The sequence below is a fragment of the Bidens hawaiensis genome, unplaced genomic scaffold (assembly GCF_021521415.1).
Source record: "Bidens hawaiensis isolate Kalapana, Puna unplaced genomic scaffold, B.hawaiensis_p1.1 tig00036767_1, whole genome shotgun sequence".
Classification (NCBI taxonomy): domain Eukaryota; kingdom Viridiplantae; phylum Streptophyta; class Magnoliopsida; order Asterales; family Asteraceae; genus Bidens; species Bidens hawaiensis.
Genome location: NW_027496420.1, coordinates 77368 through 94080, shown reverse-complemented (window position 1 = coordinate 94080; position 16713 = coordinate 77368). Strand labels below are relative to the sequence as shown.

Genomic DNA, 16713 nt, shown 5'->3' with positions numbered 1-16713 from the left:
TTTTAATAATATATAAAAAAATTTAGCCCTCTTAAAAAAAGATGCCTCGGTCAAGAATACACCGACCCTGCCCATCATTATAAAAAACCTTCTTAAGCCAGATTTCGTACTTTATACCGTCAACCTTTTAAGTCATTGGACAAAAGGCCAGCGACAAACTTTGTATTAAGTAAACTTTTTAATAATTTATATTCATCCGCTAAAAGAAAACGAAAACGAAATTAAAACAAAAGGTTCAAGTTTCAAGTGTGTTGTGACAGACGAAAGTGAAACGTGTAGGAAGGACGAGTACAAGTGTAAGACACACACACCACCCTTCCATCCTGCCAATTGATGTCGTCATATATAAATAAATCCAAGATCTACACATGAATATTCAATAGCACCACCATTAACACACTACAGCTAGCTAGCACATTAACAATGGCGAAAAGTAGCTGCATCCATGGCGTAGTCTTCCTCATCCTTCTCATCTTCATCCAGCTCTTACTTCCATGTAACTTATTATTTCCTATATTATATCATGTCTTTACCTAGCTTCTTGCATGCATGCATGATGTGATATTTTTAGGTGGTTTTACAATAATAAAAGTGATTTTCGATTTTCGGTGGCTGACTAAATTTTAAGTATTTTTAGGTAATTTGCTATCTCAGATAACGGATTACGAGCTAATTTTCCAAGCCATCGTCCAAAAATGGTGGTATGCGTAATCCGCTGTCTGAGATAGCGGCTTCCACATATTATCACAATTGGATGACTAAACTCAAATGATGCATGCATGAATGATGTGATTTTTTTTTCATGGATTAGGTGGTTTTACAATAATAAAAGTAATTTTCAATGACTGACTAAATTTTAAGTGCTTTTAGGTAATTTGCTATCTCAAATAGCGAATTTTCCAAGTGACAGTCAATGTTATCGTACAAAAATGGTGGTATGTGTAATCCGCTATTCGAGATAGCGGATCCCACATGCCATAATTGGATGACATGCTTGGGAAAAGTAGCTCATAATCTGTTATTTGAGACAACAAATTACCTAAAAGCACTTAAAATTTAATTAGTCAGCCATCGAAAATCACTTTTATTATTGTAAAACCGCCTGATCCAGCAAAAAAAAAAATGTGTGCATGATGTTGACTTGGTAAATTAATTTGCAGTTGAAGGTGGAAAGAAGATGGTGGTGGAGGCGAGGATATGCGAGTCGCAGAGCCATGGGTTCCATGGGACGTGCGTAAGGGAGAATAACTGTGGTCTGGTTTGCAGAAATGAGGGCTTTTCCGGTGGCAAATGCGGTGGTTTTCAGAGACGATGCTTTTGCACTAAGACTTGTAAATTGTTCATTCAATTCCTAGGAGGAATTAATGTAAAAAGTGGAGTGTGCATGCATGGACTCTTTTAGTTGTAAAATAAAAGTTTGCTTGATGACTCTATGGTATAAAATATTAGCTTTAAGTACATATACTTTTTTCTGGCATCTAAAAGAAATGAATATATTCGTTGAAACCAACCAAACGATTTACAATGAAGTGGCAGGTAAGTGGGCAACAAGCTGCGCTGCAACCCCTTTTTGGATAGCAAACCCAATCCTACTAAAAACAAAGTTTTGATTCTTATGAGCCGATAAATTGCTATGCATGACTTTTTGAACTCTGTTTAGAAGGTCCACGACATCTGGAGCTAAGTAACCAAAAGTGTCAAAGGCAAAGGGGATAAACACGTGTTGATTCTCCAACTATTTGGTTATTTTATAACGGAAAATTGGTTTTTATTGGTCCCAACTATTTAGTTTTTGTCGGCGCTGGTCCCAACTATCATTTTGGCTGGTAACGGTCCCAACTTTAACATTCGTTTCTTCCACCAGTCCGCGACTAACGGAGTACTAACTTCGTTATGTTTTTGCTGATGTGTCCATCTGAGTTGTCAAAAAAATGTTACGTGATAGCCACCGTGGATATGGGTTTATACTTAACTTATTACATTCTTATATCATCCCAACACATGCCAGCCAAAATGAAAGTTGGGACCAGCGCCGACAAAAATGAAATAGTTGGGACCAATAAAAACCAATTTTCCTTTTATAATACATAAATAAGTACAAAGTTTGAGCATGTTTGAAATTGAGTTTGAAACAGCTTATTGGCTTTTTTACAAAGTTATTTTAAAAAGCCTAAATTTTGGTTTTTTAGAAATTGTATTTTTACTCCTTTAAAAAGCTAAAATAGAAATGATTTTTGTAATGACCAGACATCTCTTAACTTATTGCCTTTTTGAAAAAGCCAATAAGATGTTTTCAAACTGAATCCCAAACATTCAATTAACCACTACATGCTTAAAAATTAATTTATAAATTTAATAAATACAAGAGTAAAGTGTGTTTGCATCCTTGGCAGAAACAACATGCGACCTCATATTTAAACTTTTAACTATTTGACTCCCTATCTCCAATTTCGTTACCCCTTGCGTCGCTTCGCCAATTTGTCGCTCGCATGGATGTTAAAAATCTGTCAAATTATAACATTATCATTTTGCCCCTCGGCATGTTAAATTACCAATAATCACCATCACGCCCACGATTTTGCTCCCGGTCATAGTTAAACTTGACTGTGTTAGAGGGACAGACGCAAGGTGTAAAGAAATTGGAGACACAAGGAGTCAGACAATGAAATCTTAAAAATAAAATTTTAAAAATAGAGTCGCGAGTTGCTCTCTTATTCAACATAGGATGCAAATAATATTTTACTCTAAATACAAAATACAGTTAAACTACTGCTGCTGCCGCCGCTCCAAATCACTCACATGCACCCTATGTCATTTGGTTTATTTTAACACATATTTTTCTCTGTCTTAGTACATTATTTTCAAATTTCATATTAAAAACAGTATTACTAATATGCAATAAAGATATTAAAAATACATAGATTGATTAAAAGAGTTTTTGCATGCATGCATGAAATAATTACATGAAAACATGTTCTGGTTGATTACAGAATTGAAAGATAACCCAAACAAACTTCATTCAAAAAACATTAAACGTGATATAACTCAATCATAAACTACCTAGTAACATCAATGGTTGCTAGAATGACTCATGAAACAGCAGCTAAGCAATATTAAGCAGCTTCTTTATATCCTTCTGCATTCAACAGTAAAATGTTTGTACATTTATAACATAAAAAGATTATAACACAAAACATAATTTACCTCGATGCTCAAAGGACTGGTGGTGGGTGCATAACGGTCAACAATCTCGCCCTCACCGTCAACTAAAAACTTCGTAAAGTTCCATTTTATAGCGTCCCCAAGAAACCCTCCTTTGCTCGATTTCAAGAATTTGTACAAAGGATCCGCATCTTTCCCATTCACATTCACCTACGAATCATATAGTCGTCAAAGGTTTAATTTATTTTTAATGATAATGATGTAAGAATAAATATATATTTACATATATTTATATGTGACCAATAATTATAATCATTTATATTATAATAGATCAAAATATTAATTATACCTTATTATATATTAGTTTGGTAACTGTTTACGGACCATATTACCGTTACTAGTTAATAAAGGCTTTCCCCTGGGTGTATATAAAAGGAGAGAATAAATTAGCATCATAACTTAATCACACACATATCAAATTCGTGTGTCTCCTCTCTCCCAAAACCGGGTGCCTCTTAAGAACCCTAATCTCATCCTTAACTATACATTCTAAAGGGGAACTCGACCAAGCTGACAATCAGTTCGTCCACATCCTACTCTGATGCGGTTACTAATTAATCTCCATGCTAAAACAGGTACGCATATAATCACATGTTTATCATATTATCATGTTTTTCTATTACTAACATGAAGAACTGATCAACAAACGATGGTTTTAAAGTACAAAACGCACAAACCTTACTAAAGACAGGGTATTCGGCTTTAAAACGCGTGCAAGCAAACTCTTGGATTTGTTCATTGGATCCAGGTTCTTGCGCGCCAAACTGGTTGCAAGGGAACGCAAGAATCTCAAAACCTGTAAGAATTAATAAACACATGTCACATGTCAAAGTGAGCTGACACTTGACAATATCATAGGATGAGTCAAAAGGATCAAGAGAAAGATTGAAAACCAACCTTGATCCTTGTACTTGAGGTACAAGGTTGTTAAACTCAGAATAATTAGAATTAGTAAAGCCACTGTAGTTTATAAAAAAGAAACAAAATCAACAACAAATGTGACCTTCATATCAAAAGGCCAAAGGGGTGGATAAGATTCGTGTCGAATAATCGACAAAAATGAAATCTTTGAGCGTACCATTGTGAAGCAACATTGACAATTAGCAAGACTTTTCCCTTGTACATGCTAAGTGAAACATCCTGTCCTTTAGCATCCTGGTTGCAAAAAACCGAATATCATAGCACATGAAAATCTATATAAAGGGTTGCGTTAAACATACCACACCCTATATTATTTTACATTCGCTATATGCCCGTATAACCAGGGTCGTCCCCGAGAATACAAACACATTCAAGGCATGGGACATGTAAAACAACGGGCCGAAAATACAAACTTAATAATTCATATATAATTTAAAGGTATATTGGTTTTTATTAATCCCAGCTATTTCCTTTTGGTCACTGCCGGTCCCAACTAATGAATTGGCTTCTGACGGTCCCAACTTTTAACGTATTTGTTCCTAATGGTCCGCGACTAACAGAATCCTAACGCCATTAGTTTCAGGTCGTCAAAAAAACGTTTTTGGCCGGAAAAGCCAAAGTTGTTGCCGGAAAACACCACCTGAACATCGCAACCACCACCAATTGACTCACCACCAACCAACTACCACCACTTGAGCACCATCAACCGATTCCGATGATGGTAGAGTTTCCGAAGACCTCAATAAATGGGGCTTTTAATAGAAAAAGTTCCTAAAGGTCCGTTACAAAGTTACCAAGATGTTTGGCACGAAAATGGTGAGTTTTCGGGAAAAAATTGAGTTTTCCGTCAAAAACATTTTTCCGGCGACCTGAAACTAACAACATTAGGGTTATGTTAGTCGCGGACCAGTAGGAAGAAATACTTTAAAAGTTGGGACCGTTAGCAGCCAATTCGTTAGTTGGGACCGGTAGTGACCAAAAGACGATAGCTGGGATTAATAAAAACCAATATGCCTAATTTAAATAATGCAATATCAATAATAAACCAAACAAAAGTATTTTAGCAAAAAAACAAAACGTGAAGCACTTCTAGCATTTTTTAAAGCAAAGTCCCTCGAATCCTCGATCAACTCTTTGTAATCCATGATCTCAAACATTTCTTTCGAAATAGCAATAATCGCCAATCCGTTCTCTATAGGCCAGCCTTACATATAAAACTACTATATGTATTCTTTGACAAATCCACAACATGTAAACATGTAATAATTATGAAAAGCAAAATTGATCAAACCTTAACGGTGATGTCATGCAATGTTTTGGCCATGGCAAAATCTGATTCAAACACAACAGGTGGTATCTTTTGCAATTGATTGTTTAACAAAACCTGTACGTGCCACAAATGCTTCATTCAATTTATTTATGCCAATGGAAATTATAGGCCAAAATAAAAAATATTAATTACTGGAAACAAATTTTTTTGCCTTTTTGGGTTTCGACATGTTTCATTTGTCCACCGATTTACGATTTGCAAGCTTTGAATGGAAAATGTCAATTATAAATTATAATAATAGTAATGAAATATTACATTTTAATCCCTTAACAAATAAATGGGTTAAACTTAGTTATGACTTATGATTCATAAAGAAAAATTGATTACTGACTGTTTAACTATTTTGTAATAGGAGTAGTGTTTACGTCTATGTAGAAGGTAAACAGGCAACAAGATGTGTCGCTAGCCCAATGGTGGAGCCACATACGCTTTATCGGGTACAGCCGAACCCTGTCAATTTTTGATTTTATACATAACATATAGGTATGGTACGTTTAATGAGCGAACCTATAGTATCTATTTAAAATAATATTTGAACTTGCAGATTATGAAAAATTTAGTTAAAATATGTTTTAGTAATGAATATTTTTTTATAAAGGAAAAATGGTTTTTATTGGTCCCAACTTTTTCATTTTTGCCGGCGCTGGTCCTAACTTTCATTTTGGCTAGCAACGGTCCCAACTTCAACATTCGTTGCTTCCACCAGTCCGCGACTGACGGAGCACTAACTCCGTTATATTTTTGCTTACGTGTCAATCTGAGTTGTCAAAAACATATTACGTGGCAGCCACCGTGGATTATTGTTTTAGGAAAAATGGTTTTTATTGGTCCCAACTTTTTCATTTTTGCCTGCGTTGGTCCCAACTTTTATTTTGGCTGGCAACGGTCCCAACTTCAATATTCGTTGCTTCCACTAGTCTGCGACTAACTCCGTTATGTTTTTGCTTACGTGTCAATCTGAGTTGTCAAAAACATATTACGTGGCAGCCACCGTGGATTATTGGTTTATTACGTGGCAGCCACCAGAACCCTAACTCTTCAACGCTCACTCAAAACCACCGGATCCGCCCTCTCCGTTTTCGCTTCCGGCGAACCCCTCGCTGTCGCCGACCAAACTCCCACCGTCCTCCTCCCCACCCCTTCCTCCACCTCCACCAAACCCTCTTCACACACAAACACCACTGAGTCGCCACACAACACACAGAGAAAGAGAGAATGACGAAGTTCGATCCATGGCCCGTATTCTTCAAGCGAGAGTTCAACCGGAACTGGCCGTTCCTCGTTAGATTCGCCATCACCGGCACCGTCATCACCAAATTCTCCCTTGGTCTTATCGGTACGCATCCAATTCCTCTTCAAATCAGATTCGATTTAAAACAGGTTCATTGATGGAGGTTAACGGCGGCCGCCGGAACCGATCTGGGTTTTGAGCTAGCAACAGATGGAGACGGGGTCGACGGCGCCGACGGTGGTGGTGGGGGTTGGTGGCGGTGGAATGAAGGGGGTTTGGTGGAGGTGGAGGAAGGGGTGGGGAGGAGGACGGCGGGAGTTTGGTCGGCGACAGCGAGGGGTTCGCCGGAAGCGAAGACGGAGAGGGCGGATCCGGTGGTTTTGAGTGAGCGTTGAAGAGTTAGGGTTCTGGTGGCTGCCACGTAATAAACCAATAATCCACGGTGGCTGCCACGTAATATGTTTTTGACAACTCAGATTGACACGTAAGCAAAAACATAACGGAGTTAGTGCTCCGTCAGTCGCGGACTGGTGGAAGCAACGAATGTTGAAGTTGGGACCGTTGCCAGCCAAAATGAAAGTTGGGGCCAGCGCCGGCAAAAATGAAAAAGTTGGGACCAATAAAAACCATTTTTCCTAAAACAATAATCCACGGTGGCTGCCACGTAATATGTTTTTGACAACTCAGATTGACACGTAAGCAAAAACATAACGGAGTTAATGCTCCGTCAGTCGCGGACTGGTGGAAGCAACGAATGTTGAAGTTGGGACCGTTGCTAGCCAAAATGAAAGTTGGAACCAGCGCCGGCAAAAATGAAAAAGTTGGGACCAATAAAAACCATTTTTCCTTTTATAAAATATAAAAAGTTTTAAAAAAAACTATAAAAGTTAGTAACAAACATTATATATGGGTTAATAATAACTCATATGATATATAGATTATGAAAAAAACAACAGGGTTAATAAGTCCAACCCAATTAAAATTAAACATAATACCTAAATAAAAGTTAAATAAAAAAAAAGCCAAAAACAACAACCTATCAATTTCTTTTCTATCAACCAGGTCCAGACTACCGCCTCCTTCACCAGTTCGGAAATGAAAAGAACGACGATATACTTTTGTTATGATAGTGAAATTCCGTTTTATGTATTTGGCCAAATGACCGACCTGACCCATCCGGGCCTGAAAACTTTGACGCCAGAAAAATCGAGCACCGAAAAATTCAAAACCCATAGGAAAATATTCCTGGTTCTGCCATTGCTCTAGCCCCTTTTGGAATAGTGATACAAAAAATGTTTCGTATGTCAGTTGACCCGACTCATTTCAACCATCATTAATAAACAATCAGTTTCCGCAATGACATGTTTTGACCGTTAAACAACCCGCTAATTTTCCATATCAGTTCTACCGAAACCCACACTCGATTTCCTAATAAAGAAATCCCATGAAATAATAGACAACAAAACATTCAAAATATTTGAAACAAGATTTTAGTAATCTTTTAAGCTTTTGAGTTCATCTTGGCAGCATTTCGTCTCGCACAACATCCCACGAAATAGATCATCAACTGCAACCAAGCAAAAATGTCACGAATTCAAGATCCTGTTAACAAAAAAAATCAATCTTACAACTACCACATGATATAATCATCGATAGTTGAAAGTGCATTACCAAGATCACGAACAAGATAACGTTAAAGATTGCAACCACCCGCCATTCGGTTTTTATGTATTGTGCAACTCCAGCCCTAAAAACAATACAATATAAGTCACATAATAACATAAAATGTTGCTAACGTGTGGAAACGAAATGATGATTTACTTGCACGAATCGCAGTTATAGCACTTGATCGATTTAGAGTTCTTGTAAAGTTTGCAGTCCTTGTCAGCGCTCACCGGATGAAAGCTCAAATCATAGTAAGATGCATTAACAGCAGGATAACCACACCTAATACACAGACACACTTTAAGCCCGTTTTTAAATGGTAAACGGATCAAAATAACCACATCGAGCTAAACTAAGGGAATGAAAAAATTTTAAGAAGCTTACTGAGAAGGTGGTCTGCAACAACCGGTTTCAATGGGAGTCAATTCTGCCAGTTTGTATTGTTTGAGAGTCTGCAGTAAGCAATTAAAAGCCATATTTACTAGGGGTGGCAAATGTGACCCATGGGTTGAATGGGTTGTAATAAAATGTATACAATGGTTCAGAATGGGTCAAACTAGAAATAGAAAAGGATTGAAACGGGTCAAAACGGGTTGACATTTCTTACGTTTTTTTATGGAACGAGAAACGCGTAGGAAACATTTTAGTTTATTTTTACTTTTTTAGTTTTTGATTTATATTTCGAGTTATGATTTTTTAATAATTTTTTTTTATTTTTTAATGAGCGGTTTTTGAAATCTCAACCCATTTTAAAAACTCCTCTTTAAAAAATTCAAAAAAATAATTAAAAAATCATAACTCGAAATATAAATCAAAAACTAAAAAAGTAAAAAAACTAAAATGTTTCCTCCATTTTTCTCGTTCCATTAAAAAATAAAAAAAACCGCATGAAATGTCAACCCGTTTTGACCCGTTTCAATCCTTTTCTTTTTTTGGTTTGACCCATTCTGACCCATCATATACATTTTATTACAACCCATGGGTCACATTTGCCACCCCTTATAGTTGGAGTACAGTTAGAAAGGAAACACATACTTTGTATCTTTTTGGCAGGCTGTTACAAATCTCGGTTTTCACAAAACAACTTTGAAGGTGTTTCCAGTTACGTGTGTCGTTTAACTGAACATTAATACATGAAACAAACTTAGCTGGTTAGTATATATTTATATGACTCGGTAACTTTGTAACGCGTGTTTAAAGGAATACACTTACTTTTTTAATAAACCAAGAACTGTAATCTTGGAGTTCATACTCCTTGTATCTAATCATAGAAACAGATTAACGGATAGCGCACTTTATCGTCTGTACTAATTCAAACTTAAAAAATAAAAGAACATATAGAATTGTGGCTTTTATCTTACCTCAAGCCTGCAACATTGTGACCAGAAGCATTATTTGTTACAATAAACCTAACAACAATACAAGTTAGTATATATCTCATCTAGGAGTGCAAACGGTTCAAGCTGCTAGCAAGCTACTCGAGCTCGAATCGATAAAAAGCTCAAAACGAGCGGAGCTTTTTCGACTTCAAATAAAGCGCGTTAGTTATCGAGCCCAAGCTCGAGCCTTGTATGGCAAGCTCATTTAGGCTCGTTGAACCGAGCTCGAGCTGAGCTTCGCTAAGCTTTGGCTTGTTTAAGGTACTACACTTAGGCTCGTCAATGTCAAGCCTTAACGAGCCTTCTGTATTTTTAAGTTTGACTTCCTTGGAACTTCTATATATTAATTTCAAACTGCACCGCCGAGCTTAGGCTCGTTAAAAGGTTTTTCTCAAAATATATAAAAATGTATATAAATTAAAAAATAATAAAAGAGTCGAGCCCGAGCTTAAAAACAACTCAAGAGCTGAGCTTGAAAAGAGCTAGTAACGAGCCAATCTCGAGCTCGAGCTTTCGTAAGTCAAAATGAGCCAAGCTCAGGCTCGGGTAGGCTCGTTTACAACCCTAATCTCATCATGAAATCATCATGTATATAATCAACCAAGTACACTTACACCAAGACCGTAAAGACAAGTATCACAACCAAAACCAGAAACAGCATGACCAAATACTGCAATTAAGTTTAAAAATATCACGAAACAATTACAAGACTGTAACAAAATCATAAGGTTAATTATAACAACTTCGGTACATGAATATACCGTCCATAACAATATAGAATTGCTCTTTAGTGCTCCCATAAACCCGATGACCGAACTGGAAAATGCAAATACAAATATTTAATAACTTTGAGATCAACCATCAAACATAGAAACTAGTTTTTGAACGAAAGATAATGGGTAGGGGTGCAAACGATCCGAGCTGCTTGAGATCGGATCGTTAAAAAACTCGATCGAGCCCGAGCCTAAAAGTAAGCTCGTTTAATAAGCGAGCCCGAACTTCACATATCGAACTCGAGCCGGCTCGCGAGCCTAAGCGAGCCTGTCATTTATATAATTTTTAAAATATATATATTTAATAGTTATTAATTAATAAATATAATGCTATGAAAAAATAAATAAAAATAACTAAATACTATATATTATTTTATACATAAAATTACAATAGAAAAAATATATAAAAATAATTATAATTATATAAAAAATATTTGATAAACAGTAAACGGTCGAGCCCGATCCGAGCTCGAGCTTGAAAATCTACTCATGAGCCGAGCTGCTCGCGAGCTGCTCGATATTGGATCGCTAAAAAACTTGATCGAGTCGAGCTTAATCGAGCCCGAGCTTGAGCCTAAAAGTAAGCTCATTTAATAAAAGAGCCCGAACTTCACATATCGAGCTCGAGCCGGCTCGCCAAGCCTAAATGAGCCTGTCATTTATATAATGTTTTAAAATACATCTTTATTAGTTATTAATTAATAAATATAATGTTATGAAAAAATAAATAAAAATAACTAAATAATATATATTATTTTATACATAAAATTACAATAGAAAAAAATATATAAAAATAATTATAACTATATAAAAAATATTTGATAAATAGTAAATGAGCCGAGCCTGAGCCAAGATCGAGCTTGAAAATCTACTCATGAGCCGAGCTCGAGCTTTCAAAATAGAGTTCGAAACTCGGCTCGGCTCGTTTGCACCCCTAATATTAATGGGACTCCTTATTTACATTACAAAGATTAAGAAACCGAGTGTCGTAACCGGTAGCGTGAGGAACTTATGACAACCATCATGATGACTCCTCATCCACACTCCAAATCCTATGACCACCACAGCTACTAGCTAAAATGTGAAGTTGATGTCAGTCAAGCATTTCATCAAACAGTTGATGTGCATTCAAGCTAAAAGATTTAGGGACATACCATGAACAAGAAATTAACCCATCTGATAACAAATGTGCTTGTTCCTGCACTACTCATATTCTTATTATTCAGACCTGATTAATTAAGAAACATGAGTGACGGGTTTTGTCATTTGTGTTTGTAGATGTTAAGGTTTGGTCTTGGAACTGTGGAACCCACAAAATCCAAGAAGATAAAATTGTTTTTTTTTTGTTTTTATTTATAAAAAGTTTATTTATTATTAAGATTTATTGTTAAAAAAGAGCACGATGTTGCACATGAACATTATTAAAACTTCACGAGTGTTTTACTGTTTTGTATGAAAACATTTAATGTCGAGTGGGCATCTTTCATTGACCGTTAAATATGGTGCTTTTATAGTTTTTTTATTTTTTTCGTAAAGGTAATATTGGTTTTTATTCATCTTAATTATTGTCTTTTCATCAATGTCGGTCCCATCTAATGAATTGGATGCTGATGGTCTCAACTTTTAACGTATTTTTTTCTAATGTTCCATGACTAACAAAATCCTAACGCCGTTAGATTTAGGTCATCGGAAAAATGTTTTTGACTGGAAAAGTCAAATTTGTTGCCGGAAAACATCACCTGAACACCGCAACCACCACCAATTGACTTACCGCCAACCAACTACCACCACTTGAGCACCATCAACCGATTCCGTCGATGATTTTAGGGTTTCCGACGACCTCAATAATTGGGGCTTTTACTAGAAAAAAGTTCCTAAAGGTCCAATACAAAGCTACCAAGATGTTTGGGACATAAATGTTGAGATTTCGAGAAAAATTGAGTTTTTCGGCCAAAAATGTTCCGGCGATCTGAAACTAACGACGTTAGGATTTTGTTAGTCACGGACCATTAGGAACAAATACGTTAAAAGTTGGGACCGTCAGCAGCAAATTCGTTAGTTGGGACCGGTAGTGACCAAAAGACGATAGTTGAAATTAATAAAAACCAATATACCTTTTATAAAATTGATTTACAAATAATTACATCAACTTATCATAAGTCCTCTCAAGATTAATGATAGTGTGACATCAGGTTTAATGGTTCGGTTAACAGATTACGTTTTGGGTTGTCGTGTAAACCGAACAGATGGAGATTATAAATATGTTTAATATTCATAAACCATCTTATAAGTCAAAATAAAACATTTAAAGCAAGGTTTTTGAAAATAATTAGAAAAAATCACCAAACCAACTCATTCGATTTGGTGCGTGGCTTTCCAAAACCGTATTTATCAAATCGGTTAACACTTTCATAAAATTCGTTCGAGTCAACTTTAATCATTTTTGTACTTGCATTCTTTTATAAGCGTTGGTTACTTTAGATTGTGTTGTGGGAGAAGAGAAGGAGGTGCTAAACCTAGCCAAGTCAGTAGTGTAGGGCACAAACACCACCAGGAGCCTAGACGATATTGAATTGGAGGGAACTATAGTAGATCATCCACCACTGCTGTGGAATTATGAAGATGTAGATCTTCGTCAAATGAATAGAAATGGGTAACAATTAATGGATTATTTCAACCAATGAATCAAATAATTTGGATGTAAGTGATTCTCTTTCTCAATACCCTAATAGTTCTTGATAATCCAAAGAAATTAATTGTGCACACAAGATGTTTGATAAAATGCCTGATCATAAGGTCTTAGAAATCCAAGAGGAATATGTGGTTGATGCTAAAAATTCATTATCCGGAAAGGATGATGATGGCAATGAATATGAAAATTCGGGAATTTGTTAATGTTGAAGTAGTGGAAATTGAAAGTGAATCGGATGTTCCATCTAAAATTGAAAAAATGGGTAATCATGAGATGTTAATAATGGTTTGTTTCTCTACTGATGCTATGGGAAAGGCATTAAAAAGGGATGAAATGGGGTATATTTGGCATAGGTGGAAAGCTAGACCGATGTTTCTTATGGTGATTATGAAAGGCTGCCGATATATAAAGGAAATTGGTGTGTTTGAGTATTCTGTAGACAATCTAAACACTCAAATTCAAATTTGTAATAGCAAGGATATTGAGGAAATAGGAATATTAGGTATTGATTTGATATTAAGTCTTGGAACTTTTGAATGGAAACCAGGTTGGCACTTGACAGCTTATTCAATTTGTAATACATGTAATTTCAAACTGGTAATACAATATGTTCAATGGATAGTTGTTGACACTTTTGAATGGAAACTGAGTTGGCAACAAGGCCCGTTTGTCACAACCACAAAGCAATCAAGGACAACAGTGAAGATGCTAAGCGAAGATCTGAACCGAGTTGATATTGTGTTCAGTAATTCTAATATTAGAGAGGTTTGTGGGGTGAATATTAAAAGCATGAAGTTAGAATTGATAAGACACCAAATAAGTCTTGTGGCCCAAGAATCTGCTCTAGCATGTTTTAGCATATCATATGATATGGGGTGTTATTTGGATGGTTTCATAGTGGTGGCGCGGCATCCATTTTGTGTTCAACAAAATCAAAACCGAGGAACAATTGATATGGCTATTATATATATTGCCAATCAAGTCGTTAAATGCCTTAATGCAAAGTTTGATTATGGGACTTCTATGAAAGAAGGATTGGGTGCAGCAACCTTCTATGGGAAAAAGAGGGTTGATGTTTGTTATTGGAGTGGATTAAAAGGCATGGAAGTAGTAGACGGGCCTGTCAAGTTTGGGCAACTTCCGGAACATATGATCAACATCAACACTCCAGTATCAATACTAACAGAACTTGGGGAAGTCCTGCAAAAGCTGAGTGATTTAGTTGTGGTCAAGTGTTAGCTCAATTGGAAGACACTCCTTTAATTGACGGAACTAGAAGTTTCGTTTATATTACAATTGCAGTTCTCTCATGCACTGGCATTCATCAAATGGGCTTATACTATTAGTTGCTTTGATTTGCCAAATTTTTGTTTCAAATTTCTTTGTAGTTCTTGAGGTCAAGAACTCTTTATGGGGGGAGTATTGTTATGGTCATAATAGTGTAAGGACTAGAGTTGTCAATAGTAATAGTATAGAGGTCAAATGTAAAGATTAGTCATCTATACTTAATCAGTTGAGTCGTTAATGAAAATCATCTATCAGTTGAATGAACATTTCTTAGTTTCTTCTCTCTAATTCTCTCTATCAATTCTGCACATATCACACACCTTCATATGTGGCGTCTACATGGCAACACTTTTTTTCACCTTTCACCCCACCATAACACAGCCTTAAAAAACTAGCTATAACTCTGGTTAAAATTATATATTCTCTTTCCTGACTCATTGTTCAATGATTCCGTAACCGTTAGAACCTAGTGTAGCTTTACAATGAGATCATCGTTCACTGATCACGTGGTACTCTGACTTGGTACGTAGCTCAAAGAATAAGATAATCGGACTAACTATACAAGATCACGTCATATTTCTGGCTCGATAAACCAAAACGGCCTAGAATTTATAACGTTTTGAACATAACTCTAATTTCACATTGTATAAATTTGATATTCCAAATATTTGAAATATACATGGATACAACAACCGAGTTTTCTCACTCAATCCGTAATGATAAATATAAATACTCTTTATGTAGAAAATTTAAATTTCTGACTTTTTTTTAACTTAGTAATTTAATCAAACAACAAATACCAAGCAAAAAACCAAGCCGAATATGTCCGTTGGTGACTCTTTAACACCTTTATATAGATTATGACTCCGGTTCTGTTGTGGATTCAGGTTTATTTTTTGCTGAGCCTGCTTTTGCAAAGTCAGCATAACTACCCTTCTCTTTGAATAGTTGAGCAAAGTGAGGTTTGCAGAATAAAGTCCCATCTAAAGCTGCGTAGTTAGATGGCGTGAGTTTGCAGCCTCCTTGAGCGCATCGGAAGCACTGGTTATGGTAAAATTCTCCCTCCACGGTTACCTACAAATCGATCATATGTAAAATGTCACGAACCAATTATACATATTTTGAAATTTAAGAGTTCAAACAAACCTTTTCAAGTGGATACACAGTTTTGCTACAAACTGCGCATTTGTCCACGGTCCCAGAGAACATGGAAGATAGTTTGCTAGCAAGTTTGCTAGGACTCCGTCCCTGTTAAAAAAGACTAGGTTCAAATTTTATTATTTATACAATTATAGATATGTGGGTGGGTGCACTTAATATACAACCAATTTTAAATAAAGAATTACGAGAATCGTATAATACTTGTAAAACTTGGTTAGTAAAGAGGAAATTATTTAATTGTTTATGTATCGCAACCAAGACAAGAAGTACACATCTTTATATGTTTCTTATAGTTAGCTATATAAAACTGGTTATGTATTAAACGACCATTTATTGATGCATGTACATATATTGTGAACTTAGACGAGTTAAAAGAGAGTAACATTGCATACCAAGTCATTTGCTCTGCTAGCTGATGATCACATAAACTCAAGTCAGTAAAAAATTTTAACGATCGAAATAATTACATAGCAAACGATAATTTAATTTGTAGAAAGCATACAAGGCATTCTCGAGACGCCTCCAAGCTCCTTGAACTTTTGATCGAAATGAGGTTTACAATAGAGTGATCCATCCAATTGAAAGTAGCTACTCATCTAACACATAAACATTATAAACATAATGCCCGAAGATAAAAATAGTAGTAATAAGGACAATTTTGTGTATTTAAATTATCTTATACTAAATTATGGGTGGTAAGGTGATTTTTTAATAACATGATAATTTTTTAAAACCAAGCCAACATTTGTTAATAAAAATGACCAAACGTATTGGATCGATCCTATATCTGTAATTAAAGAAAGAAATAGGAAAACTGAAAATCTTCTAACACCGATCAATGAATTGATGTAATGAAACACAAATTTTGGATTTGAACATGTTAAAGACAATTTGAATAAATAAAACAATATACATACCGAAAGCTTTCCATTGCATTGGACACATTTAAAACATGTTTTATGATACGGGACTCCATCGGCAGAAACCATTTCAACGAAATGAACGGTTTTATCACAAGCCCTGCATTTCTGAATCGTCCCGCTAAATGACAT

General features: G+C 35.8%; 2 protein-coding genes and 1 pseudogene across 2 annotated transcripts; all 3 read right to left on the bottom strand.

Moving 5' to 3' along the window:
- Positions 1 to 3103: 3103 nt before the first annotated feature.
- LOC143588778 (putative phospholipid hydroperoxide glutathione peroxidase) lies at positions 3104 to 5467 on the bottom strand (annotated as a pseudogene).
- Positions 5468 to 8174: 2707 nt separating this feature from the next.
- Positions 8175 to 11732, bottom strand: LOC143588786 (tetraspanin-10-like). The gene is made up of 11 exons (XM_077069704.1): positions 11676 to 11732; positions 11483 to 11595; positions 10510 to 10564; positions 10363 to 10418; positions 9731 to 9778; positions 9582 to 9630; positions 9405 to 9488; positions 8754 to 8821; positions 8526 to 8651; positions 8376 to 8451; positions 8175 to 8271 (listed from the first exon to the last, which is right to left on the bottom strand). The coding sequence occupies exons 1-11, from the start codon at positions 11730 to 11732 to the stop codon at positions 8206 to 8208; spliced, it is 798 nt and encodes a 265-aa protein (XP_076925819.1). The 3' UTR covers positions 8175 to 8205.
- Positions 11733 to 15358: 3626 nt separating this feature from the next.
- Positions 15359 to 16713, bottom strand: LOC143588785 (LIM domain-containing protein WLIM2a-like). The gene is made up of 5 exons (XM_077069703.1): positions 16579 to 16713; positions 16164 to 16257; positions 16054 to 16073; positions 15647 to 15748; positions 15359 to 15574 (listed from the first exon to the last, which is right to left on the bottom strand). The coding sequence occupies exons 1-5, from the start codon at positions 16711 to 16713 to the stop codon at positions 15359 to 15361; spliced, it is 567 nt and encodes a 188-aa protein (XP_076925818.1).

Coding starts and splice junctions, on each gene's coding strand:
- LOC143588786 (XM_077069704.1), bottom strand. CDS start 11,732: ATGAGTAGTGCAGGAACAAGCACATTTGTTATCAGATGGGTTAATTTC. Junction 10,565..11,482: donor GGTTTCTTAATCTTTGTAAT/GTAAATAAGGAG, acceptor TGCATTTTCCAG/TTCGGTCATCGGGTTTATGG. Junction 9,631..9,730: donor CACAATGTTGCAGGCTTGAG/GTAAGATAAAAG, acceptor TTCTATGATTAG/ATACAAGGAGTATGAACTCC.
- LOC143588785 (XM_077069703.1), bottom strand. CDS start 16,713: ATGTCATTTAGCGGGACGATTCAGAAATGCAGGGCTTGTGATAAAACC. Junction 16,258..16,578: donor AATGCAATGGAAAGCTTTCG/GTATGTATATTG, acceptor TTTATGTGTTAG/ATGAGTAGCTACTTTCAATT. Junction 15,575..15,646: donor CTGTGTATCCACTTGAAAAG/GTTTGTTTGAAC, acceptor ATCGATTTGTAG/GTAACCGTGGAGGGAGAATT.